At 32.3% G+C, this 12,228-nt stretch overlaps 1 protein-coding gene across 4 annotated transcripts in view; it reads left to right on the top strand.

The window, feature by feature from the left end:
* Positions 1-12,228, top strand: part of LOC145243622 (protein broad-minded-like) — a 403,332-nt gene that overhangs the window by 157,146 nt on the left and 233,958 nt on the right. For all 4 annotated transcript variants that reach the window (XM_080106643.1, XM_080106646.1, XM_080106644.1 and 1 more), the window contains one exon: positions 9,262-9,323. In XM_080106643.1, the coding sequence (XP_079962769.1) occupies positions 9,262-9,323 (62 nt within the window). The remainder of the gene's footprint in view (positions 1-9,261; positions 9,324-12,228) is intronic.

The raw sequence follows: 12,228 nt of genomic DNA, 5'->3' as shown, positions 1-12,228 counted from the left end.
TGAAAGTTTATCTATTAATCGGAATCGGAAAAATTTTTACCGATTTTCCGATGCCAAAACGATTCTTTTAATTGTTTTTTTTTATTTTGTTTAAAGTAAAATCTTTCATTGCTGGTAATAATGATGAAATAATAAATATTTATCGATTTAAAACCACCAGTGAAACTATAATCGATAGATCGTCCCCCACAAGTATATTTTTACGTTTACGAAAAATATTTGTCCATTTAACATGTGTATTTTTACAGTAATCAAAGAAAAAATACAACTCTATAGTTAAATATTTAGAGATTTATAAAGAATCGGAATTGGTAATTGTATTGGAATCAGGAATTTAATACAGAATCGGTAATTGCATTGGAATCGTCTCATCCCTAATATATATATATATATATATACACACACACACATACTCACAAAAACTATCTCTCCTCTATGCAACAATTAATGAAACGTCTCGATCAATATAACCTCCAACCTTCTTCAGGCATATCTTGTTGAACTTAGAAATTTTTCTATCAAACTCCGGCATTTGGGCGAAAATTCAAATATTTGAATCGTCCCATCACTAATATGTATACTCCTATAAATGTGTTTTCTTTTTGTATGTGTATTGATATTCATATTAAAAACCTTTTTCTATTTATTTAAAAAGAAAATACAACTTTGTTATATATGCGTTGTGAAAATTGCATTCCTTTTCAAAGGATCTAATTTGCATATTATTTCAAACGTTCATTTTAATTAATTCCCTATTATTTTTTATTTTTATTTTTATTGGTTTTCTTATGGGATGATCATCTTTAGTTAACTATTGCGTATAATTATTTTCATGCGGATATTCTATATGATTTATACTTGCGTAATATTTGCGTAAAAACACAAACCTCTTTTCATATATATTTATGTATGCATATATATATTTGTTTAAAAAATTTTGCCTATCAAACTTCTCTGTCAGTTTTTGGTCCACATACATGAAATTTAATCAATTTGGGTTTTAGCCAGGGAAAATCGGTGCAAAAGTGTGAAAATTAAAAAGTGAAATTTGCCAGGTGAAGGTCGAACGACGGCATTACGAATGCACATATGTAACTTTATAGCTTTTAACGTTATGGTTTTAATTTTTAGCCTTACAGAAAACGTCTTCATAGCTCAGGCACTAACGTCAAAGAAAGAAAGTAAATGGTAAGCTAAACGTTTTGGTTTCGATTGTCGGTGGTGGCGTGCGAGTCATTCTTTTTTTAACAACTTTTTAAATCATTACTTTATATTCGATCCAATATAATCTATATATCTATGAATATAAAAGCGAAAATGTTTGTATGTGTGTTCGCTTTTTCTGTATGTCTACAAAAGGCTTTTTTTCAGAGAAGCGGTCGGTCGGTTCACAACTTTTTATATCCCATATAAATCGTAATATCTCACAGTTAACAACGAAGCTCGCCTGTCTATTTAATTTGCTCGATTTTGTGAAGATAAATATTCAACATTTGTCGCTCGCCGCATGTGGGTTAGTCTTTTTCCTATAACATCTTGGGAAAAAAAAAGCGTTCAGCAGTAAATGAAATACTATCTCACAGTCAAACTTGACCTCATTAACTCATTAAAACGGGCACCTGCTAAATTCTGCGGTCTCTACCAACTGTAGTTTAGGATATCTATTATATAGAAAGGCATTACCGTACATATTCACACTTTTTAATAGATACATATGCACATAAAGTTATGAATATTAGTAAATAAATAGTAAATATAATATAATAATATTAGTAAATAGTATATATATATATATTTGTATGTATGTATTTATATATAGTAAATAAAACAAAGCAAACTGATAACAAAAATCTCTAGAGAGTGAAGACGAGCGATTAATATATTATATAGAGGAATAAAAAAAAAAGCGTTCAGCAGTAGATGAAATACTATCCCGCAGTCAAACTTGACCTCATTAACTCATTAAAACCGGCACCTGCCAAATCCAAGTAATTAAAGAAATTCAAATGTGTTTCCATTAGCGTCTCGCAGTGGAGCAATGGTTAACGTCGCACTTTTTTTTATTTACACTTTAATTTACAACTTTGCCTCAACGGTTCGGGTTCGATTCTCATACTTACCTGCCAAAACATTTTTTTTTAACCCACCCCCGGAGTTTCCACACACACACCTCCAAACACCCGGGCAACGCCAGGTACCCCTCGCTAGTATATCTATAAAAGTTAAAATGTGGATGTGTGTGTGTACATTTCCCTACTAAGTAACTCTGTCAATTTTCGGTCTACAGACTCAAGATTTGACATAAGGAGTATTGAGATTTGGGAAAATCTTTTTAATCGGTTTTTAGTTAGAAATTTGTCTGTCAACGATTTGACCTTTGAAAACTCTACTAAACCCCTCCGCCAATTTTGGGTCTAAAAACTTGAAATTTTAAATGTAGGTTACTTGACATGAATCAAACTTTTTAATTTGATTTGAGCCCAAAACAATAAATGTTAAAAGGTCAAAACTGTGGTCAAAGTTTAAAAAAATTGACCTCTGCGGTCTCTACCAAATTACTCAGCCAATTGTGTATCTAAACATTTGAAATTTTACATAAAGGGTATTCAGAGATAGGGCAAATTTTTTAATTGGTTTGGGCCGAAAATTTGGGCTGCCAAGGGCTCAAAGTTACAAAAATTTAACCTTTGCGGTGTCTAGCAAACTATTGATCCAATTTTGGGCCTAAACATTTGAAATTTATACATAACAGATATTCAGACATGCGGCAAGCATTTTAATAAGTTTTGAAGCGAAAATTTGGCTGGTTGAATAAGTTGACCGTTGCAGATTCTACAAAATTTCTTTGCCAATTTTGGGTCTAAAGACTTGAAATTTTAGATGTCGGTAACTTGGATTAAAAATTAATTTGGGTAAAACCTTGTATTCTGATTTGAGACCAAAATAATAAATGTTAAGGGGTCAAAATTGGGGTCAAAGTTAAAAAAAAAAAAATTGACCTATGCGGTCTCTACAAAAATTGCTCAGACAAATTTGGGTTTAAACATTTGAAATCTTACTAGAATATATATATATAAAATCCTCCAACCGGCAATTATTATCATTTCCTACACTAAAGATTGTATAAATCTGAAACGCTAGTATTTATAGGTGCAAATGATAAATATTTAATATATATATATATATATATATATATATATATATATATATATATAGGAGAGAGAAGGGGGAGATGTAATTAAAAATAGTAATGTATTCCTTGTTTATGTACAATAAATTTTTGTAAATTTTCATATTGCATTATTTATTTCCCTTCGCACATATATATATATATATATATATATATATATATATATATATATATATATATATATATATAAACAATTGTTTTGCACACAACTAGGAATAAACACCTCATTATCAAAAAATCGTAGTAATTACATGTTTATTTTTGTTTGTGCGCGAATTGAATTTTGATGAGAAAAACTGAATAAAGACTTGTTTATTGTAACTTATCAGTGTATGTATATGTGCATATGCAAGTGTATATATATATGTGTGTGTATTTAATTATGTATATGTGCATATGCAAATGTATATATGTGTGTGTATTTAATTATGTATATGTGCATATGCAAGTGGATATATATGTGTGTGTATTTAATTATGTATATGTGCATATGCAAATGTATATATGTGTGTGTATTTAATTATGTATATGTGCATATGCAAATGTATATATGTGTGTGTATTTAATTATGTATATGTGCATATGCAAGTGGATATATGTGTGTGTATTTAATTATGTATATGTGCATATGCAAGTGGATATATGTGTGTGTATTTAATTATGTATATGTGCATATGCAAGTGGATATATGTGTGTGTATTTAATTATGTATATGTGCATATGCAAATGTATATATGTGTGTGTATTTAATTATGTATATGTGCATATGCAAATGTATATATGTGTGTGTATTTAATTATGTATATGTGCATATGCAAGTGGATATATATGTGTGTGTATTTAATTATGTATATGTGCATATGCAAATGTATATATGTGTGTGTATTTAATTATGTATATGTGCATATGCAAATGTATATATGTGTGTGTATTTAATTATGCATATGTGCATATGCAAGTGGATATATGTGTGTGTATTTAATTATGTATATGTGCATATGCAAGTGGATATATGTGTGTGTATTTAATTATGTATATGTGCATATGCAAATGTATATATGTGTGTGTATTTAATTATGTATATGTGCATATGCAAATGTATATATGTGTGTGTATTTAATTATGTATATGTGCATATGCAAGTGGATATATGTGTGTGTATTTAATTATGTATATGTGCATATATATATATATATGTGTGTGTGTGTGTTTAATTATGTATATGTGCATATGCAAGTGTGTATATATATATATGTCTGTGTGTGTGTTTAATTATGTATATGTGCATATGCAAGTGTGTATATATATATATGTGTGTGTGTGTGTGTGTTTAATTATGTATATGTGCATATGCAAGTGTGTGTATATATATATATGTGTGTGTGTGTGTGTTTAATTATGTATATGTGCATATGCAAGTGTGTATATATATATATATGTGTGTGTGTGTTTAATTATGTATGGATAAAAAATCAATACGAAAAATATATAAATATTTATATTTTTTCTGTATTTATTTCCTATGTGTTGACGTGTAGGAATACAAAAAGTCTTTAGAAAAAAACGAAAATGTTTCTTTCAAAAGCACATTATTTTCGACCGATCCTTCGGCCTTCTTCAGTGTGAATGATATATGTGTGTGTGTTTATGGAGAGTAGAAAATGGATATGTATATATTACAAAATGCACGAATACTCGTTCACACATACCAAATAAGATATACAAAAACATTGAAAAATTAGCACAAACGCACAGAAATGAATATGCACAAAAAATAAACGTCTACTAACCGTATACACACATATACATATAGTATATACATATACACTAACAAAAATACGCCTGCATCAACATCATTAAATGCCTAAATACACACCAACACATACATCCAAACAAAATACAGAAACAGATTAACATGCAAAGAAACATTTATAAACACTCTTTTTATAAAAGCACAAGTACATTTCCACACATGAACTGGAACAAATACATTGAAAACATTGCAAAAGCTGCTGCAAAGAAGATGGGTTCCCTCTATTGAGCTAGAAAACTATTCACACCTGAGAGTATCCCGTACCTCTACAAGGCCACCATACACTCCTGCATGGAGTATTGCTGCCACATCTGGGTTAGTTCATCTACCACTAGCCTCTCCCTCTTGGAATGAGTCCAAAAAAGAGTTTTCAATCTAATAGGTCCCACTTTGTCAACTAAGCTCCAACCCCTGTCCCATCGCCACAATGTTACATCTCTGTGTCTGTTTTACAAGTATCCTAATGGAATGTGCTCTGATGAACTCGTTGCACTTGTGCCCCCTCGACATACATATCACCGAAAAACCCACTTAGCAACAAAATCTCACCCCTTCACTGTTGAGGTCCCTAAATGCCAGAATGCTTTCTACTTTAATAGCATCTTCTCTCGAACAGCTAGACTTTGGAATTACCTTCCTGCTACCCTGTCTGTAGTGATATGCAGAAGTTTAAATGTAACGTAAACCAACATCTTGTTAATCTTTCCTAGGCATGGTCGCAAATAGTAGCCCTTTACATCCAAGTGGCAATATACCTTGTTAGTTGGTTGGTTGTTTGTTTTGTTTTACGGCATATCAACCCTTTTCAGGTTATTTAATGCCGAATCTGGTGATTTTGAAGAACGATTTTTTAATATAGTATATTTGTTTTTTAAGTCGTATTCTATTTAACCCATAATTGGGACCCTAACAGATACTACCACTCCGGGTCAGAGTGGACCTGGGAGCAATGGCAATTAAAGGGTGGCTCCACACTCCCTAAGGCCTGCAAGCTGGGGCCCTCACCATCGGATATAGTTTAAGGTCATATTCAGGACCGTTGTGTAAAAGGGCTCTTTTTAAAAATTTTTATATAGGCCAATTTTTTTAAGATATAAGAGTATGATGTGGAGAGTGTTTTTTTTTTTTTCAAATAACTTTTTTGTTTTTTCTTTGTAGAAGGGCGAACATGAATAAACAAAATAATGAGAAATAAATGTACTCATAAATTAGAAACACACTTCACAGAAAAGGATGAAATGTCAGTAAATATAAAAATGAATAGGATTATAAAACCAATGATTTTAAGACCATTTCACATAAATTAATGTTAATTCTGCTCATACGGCATAATCACGTTGACACACCGGTTCTAGTTAAATCACCGAAGTTAAGCAATGTTGAGCCTGGTCATTACTAAAATGGGTAACCAGTTTGGGAATTCCAGGTGCTGTATGTAGGAGAACGTCAATACCTCCCTACAAGAGCTGCAAAAACCTAATATCGTCATCTCCCCTAATGGAGATATACATGCAACTGAGGACCGCTTGTGAATTTCATACTCCCATGGAACTTCCTTCTTTAGAGGAAGTGGTCCCGGATATGACCTTAAACTATATTCGATGATGAGGCCCCAGCTTGCGGGCTTTGGGGAATGTGGAGCCACCCCTTAATTGTCATTGCTCCCAGGTCCACTCTGACCTGGAGTGGTAGTACCTGTTAGGGTACCAACTATGGGTTAAATAGAAACTGACGTGAAAAAAAAAAAAATATATATATATATTCTATTAAAAACTTTTTCTTCAAAATCATTGGATTCGGCATTAAATAACCTAAAAAGGGTTGATATGCTGTAAAACAAAAACAACCAACCAACCTTTGAAGGAAGCTGGTTAAACCTGCATAGGATTAGTGCCATTTCCCTTCCTTTTTTTTTTTTTTTTTTTCCAATTCTGCTTATTAGCAAAGCAAACTCAAGAAGCTTAAAACCATGCCTAATGAATAATATAAGAAATACATATTTTTAAATTGAAAACTTTCACAGCTCTCCATTTTATAAATACATATTTTTCCCCTCGTTGGATCCACTATGATTTCTATTCTATGTATTGTTTTGTCATAAAATATGCCTAAATATGATATTTTAATTGATGCAAATTTCATATTTATTTTTATAGAGCTAATACTCTATTGATTATTATATTGTACCCAATATATAGTTATGATTTCAAAAAATTAAAAAAAAATATTACTTGGGTGCAATCATAGAATCGAACCCAAATCATTTAGTTCTCTAGCAGTATTTGCTACTGTCTGAGCTAACAACACATGCATATCAAAACTTGACAAATTAATGTAGTTAAATGTATAAATTATTAATTTCTTGTAGAAATTATATTGCAGTAACATAATATAAAGGACGTTCCAAAAGTAATGCTCCTATTCTTTTCTTTCACTCGAATGGATCAGAGGGGATTGCAAATTCCATTGTTATGATGACTGAACTGATGCATTCGTGATCCAAAAGTTTCATCTCTCTCTTGCAGATATTGATGGTGCGAGACTCTAAGAAAGCATCCCTTGTCACAGACGTGCATCATAAACGGAGACGCGTCATTGAATTCCTTGCAAAAGTGCATCAGGAAAGGTGGTGACTATGTAGAAAAAGATAAATTCTGGAGCAGAGAATCTCGTTTGTATCAATGGTACCGCTTCCATGTTTGTAGCTCTTCAACTTTTCGAGTTAAAAAAGAATAGGAAGCTTTACTTTTGAAACGACTCTCATATGACAACATACGCTCCAAACACCCATGCGCAGCCATCGTTTATTGCTGGCAAAAGTACATTGAAAATGGGGGTGACTATGTAGAAAAATACATTCTGGAGCACAAAAGGGCCCTCGTTTTAATCGCACCGCTCTCGTTTTCGTAGCTCTTTTAATTTTTTTAGTTAAAAAATAGGAGGTTTTACTTTCGAAATGACCCTTGTAATAAAATGTTAATTTCGAATCACTTTGTATATGAGAAAATAAGGATTAGTGCGTCTCCTCATCATGATGGATTTTTTCACTAATCTAATTTATAAAACTATGTTTGTCTGTCTGTCTCCATATTTTCAAACTCTATCTCTTCCGAAATTAAAAGTTGCAGAGCGGCGGTAGGGGCCTCAAATGATGGATTTTTTATCCAAACATTAATGTTAATTATTTTCACTAATCTAATTTATAAAACTAACTATGTTTGTCTGTCTGTCTGTCTCCATATTTTCAAACTAAAAGTTGCAGAGCGGTGGTAGGGGCTTCAAATGATTGGATTTTTTATGGACCGTTCTTTTATGGGTCTTTAGACGGTTAAAATAGTTTTTAAGGGGTCAAAAAGGGGTCAAAATTGAAAAAAAAAAATTGTTATACATTTTGTACATTCATCTGAGTTTCTATTTACATTACCTCCCCACGAGGACAGAGTTAGACACCAGGCTCGTTTTTTAATGTGTAGAAAAGGAACAAAAATTTTAAATTGCCTCAGTCGTGAAGGATTTCTCCTCCACTGAGAGAGAGAACAAGAAATTGAAGTGCAGCATCTGAAGAACAGATGGTATTTATTTGCTCCCCCACCGAGCAAATTAGGCACAAGGCCAATTTTTAATGTGAGGAGTGAAGGGAGGGGGAAGGGAAAAAGGGGACCAGCTCCCGAGAGGTGGGAAATGGGAGCTGGTTAAAGGTCAGGTATGTGGGGTTGCCCCCACATCTGGTCTTTGCTTGCAGTATCTGCCGGAACAGATACTACACTTTGATCTTGACCAAAGGGGTCAAAAATGGATCATAATTGAAAAAATTCTTTATACATTTTGTACATTCATCTTAGTTTATTTTTAATTTTTAATCAGTTCATATGCGTGTCACGTTGGTACGGTGGTAACGTCACCAACTTTTTAATGCTCTAGTTTTGGTTTTGGTTTCAGCTGATGGCACCCAAATACTTTATTTTACTTTTGAAATCACGACTCTATAATAACATAGCATATAATAACATATACGAAATCTGAACAAATTGAAATATCATATTTAAGCATATGGTAAAGGGTAAAGCCGCACCACCACCCCTGCTAGTAAATTATAAGCACTTAATAATAGGGAGTTACTTTTGACTGTAGATGAAATGTTAATTTCACTTTCTTTCCTGACTATTTTCCAAAGAAATAATAATCTCTTTTATTGATTTATTTATATTTTTTTTTATTTTATTTTTTTTTTTTTTTTTTTATTTTTTTTTTTAATCAGTTCCGCCTGATGAATGACTTTCAACATGAAATACCAAATTATTGGGTGAGGTTTCCTGAAAAGTAAGTAAAAACAAACAAACCAAAATAATACAGAAATATCATCATCATCATCATCATCATCATCATCATCATCGGTGTAACGTCCATTTTATATGCTGGTATGTGCTGGATGGCTTCTAGAAATAGACTTCTACAGGGTGGAATGATAAAAGATAAGGATTATTTGATACTGGAGATAATGATAACCAAAAGAGGGGAAATATAACATATGAGAAATATTTGGAATCAAGTCTCCCCTTGCTGTTATTTCAGTATATATATATATATATATATATATATATAGTAATTTATAAAAATATATATGGCAATTAAGCTACACAGAATATTCCGTGTTTCATTCTCATGAGAATCCATCAGGCTTATGCGGAGAATTGTAGTTATCTCGCATTTTTATATACGTACATTCTATTGAATTTTTAGTTAGCCAATCAGCTTCCTAGTTTCCACCAGGTGTGGTTGGAGATTGTGCAACTCTTGCCACGAAAATCTCACACGCAGGCACCTTTACCGTGGGTATCCATAGTCTGTCAAGCATATATATATATATGTGTGTATATATATATATATATATATATATATATATATTCTGTGTAGCATAATTGCCATATATATTTTTCTAACTTACTACATACATATATATATATACACACACACACGTGTGTGTGTGTATATATATATATATATATACACATATACACCACACATACAAGTATATATATTGTTGTATATGCACCTAAATATCCGAATATAAAAGATAATATTGATTCTTCTGTCAAGTCATTTATAACATAAAATCATTGGTAATTACCTTTCATCATTATAAGCATGAAACAAAACATTCATATTTCTTTAATCACGGAAAAAAGAAAATCATATCAAATTAGTCAGACTTTCTTATTTATTGATTTCTGATCTTAATTCCAACCAATTTTTTTCTTGACCAATGCCGATGCCATAATACGACGCAGTATATAATGACGGTAATTTGTTGAACCATGATAATGTTGCGTCTCAGAATTTAAAATTAATTTTGGAAGGGATTTTTTGTCCGAAATTTCACGATGTTTACTTTTTCTTTGTTTAAGTTGACTGTGCTTCGACTATCGTCTTCATCAAGTAGACTTATGACCAACTACGTCCTGCAACGCATGGGGCAATCAAAGTATGTCATTGTTTCTGATCTGAAGCCAGATTCACAGTATCACTCCAGTTTCTTCCCGTTACAATCAAATCTCTTTTAATTCTTCATTTCCAGTTCATTTTTGGTCACCCATCCTTCTTTTTCGATCAAGTATTCATTGTAGCACTTGGTTAGCAATTCTTTCTGGAGCCAATCTTAAAGCATGTCCGGACCAATCCAGATGACCATTTACAGATTATTCATGATACCACCTGTTGGTTACTGTAATCTGTGATTTCTTGGTTCATAATCCAATCATTCCATTTGATCCTTTGAAACTATCTAAAGCATTTCAAATGAAACGTGTCTAATTTCTTCGACTGATTTCAAGATGCAAACTTTCACTTCCATTAAACAGTGTGGATAAGACGTTGTTGTGTTTAAATCTGAAGGTGAATTTTTGGTTTCTTCAGATCTTGCAGAGCTGATTAAATGCTGCAGAGTTCTTACCTGTTCTGCACGGAAATTCATACCTGGTAAGATTGTATCATGACAATGATACTACACTAGCCCTCCCCCTTGTACGCAGAGTGTATCGAAGCAGCACTCACCCTAGGTTGGTTGAATCAGCTTCTTCCAAAAGAGAAAACTTCATGAAATTATCAAATCCACAAGTGTCCCCCCCCCCCCCGTTAACTATAAGAGTGTGGATAAGACATTGTGTTTAGATCTGAAGGGGAAATTTTGGTTTCTCCAGATCTGTAGCTCATACTTGGGAGGATAGTATCATGACAAACGAACATATATTACTAGGAAGTTAAATGTCCCTCCAGTTTCTTCCCGTTGCAATCAAATCTCTTTTGTCGATTGTCTGCTTTCAGTTCATTTTTGGTCTTCCTCTTCTTCTTTTTTTCCATCAAGGATCCATTGGTTGGCAAATCTTTCTAAGAGCCAATCTTAGAGTATTGTGTGACAATCTAGATGTCGTTTGCAGATTATTCACGATACTACCTCTTAGTTTGTATGATCTCTGACGTCTTGGTTGGTAATTGTAGATTTCTTGTTGATTTTTTTTTTAACAATAAATACGGTTAAGTATCGTCTTCACCCCGAAAATTGTTTTGCTTTGAAAATCGCCCATATTTTATTTGGATTCAGATAAATAAAATTTTTATGTCTTTTATTAATTTGAAAACAGCAATCTACGGACATGCATGTTTCAAGGTTCCTACCTCTCTTCATAGCGTAACGTTTAATGTGCCAGACTCTAATACGCATGATTCGGGGTTCAATACCTAGAGATATAGTCAAGCTATGCTGAAGAGCAGTAGGAATTTGGAAATATGCATTTCCATAGATTACTGTTAAAAAAATAAATAATAATAAAAATAATCATATATATATATATATATATATATATATACAGGGTGGGCCAAAATAAGGGTCCTATCTTTAAATTTGAATAACTTCCACAAAATAAAAGATAAACTCACCAAACTTTATGTGTGTGTAGACTGACCCTTCCGAGATTTTTTTGAAATAAACAAAACAAATTTTGGCCGAAAAACACTTCTTAAAACTTACATGAATTTATGAATTTTTAAAAATAGGACCCTTATTTTGGCCCACCCTGTATATAGGTAATTTGATTGATCAGTTTGAATGAACACTTGTAAGTGGAGAAGTATCCGGTGGAGTTGCAAATCAATCATTATAGATTAAGATGTCGGACACGTTTAATATGTAAATCAGCTTCCCCTACTTAGGGAACTCAAAAGTGAGTTG

The sequence above is a fragment of the Euprymna scolopes genome, chromosome 22 (genome assembly GCF_053919585.1).
Source record: "Euprymna scolopes isolate OS-2025 chromosome 22, ASM5391958v1, whole genome shotgun sequence".
Taxonomy (NCBI): Eukaryota; Metazoa; Mollusca; class Cephalopoda; order Sepiida; family Sepiolidae; genus Euprymna; species Euprymna scolopes.
Note: the sequence above shows the minus strand (reverse complement) of the source record. Positions and strands in the feature narration are given on the sequence as shown.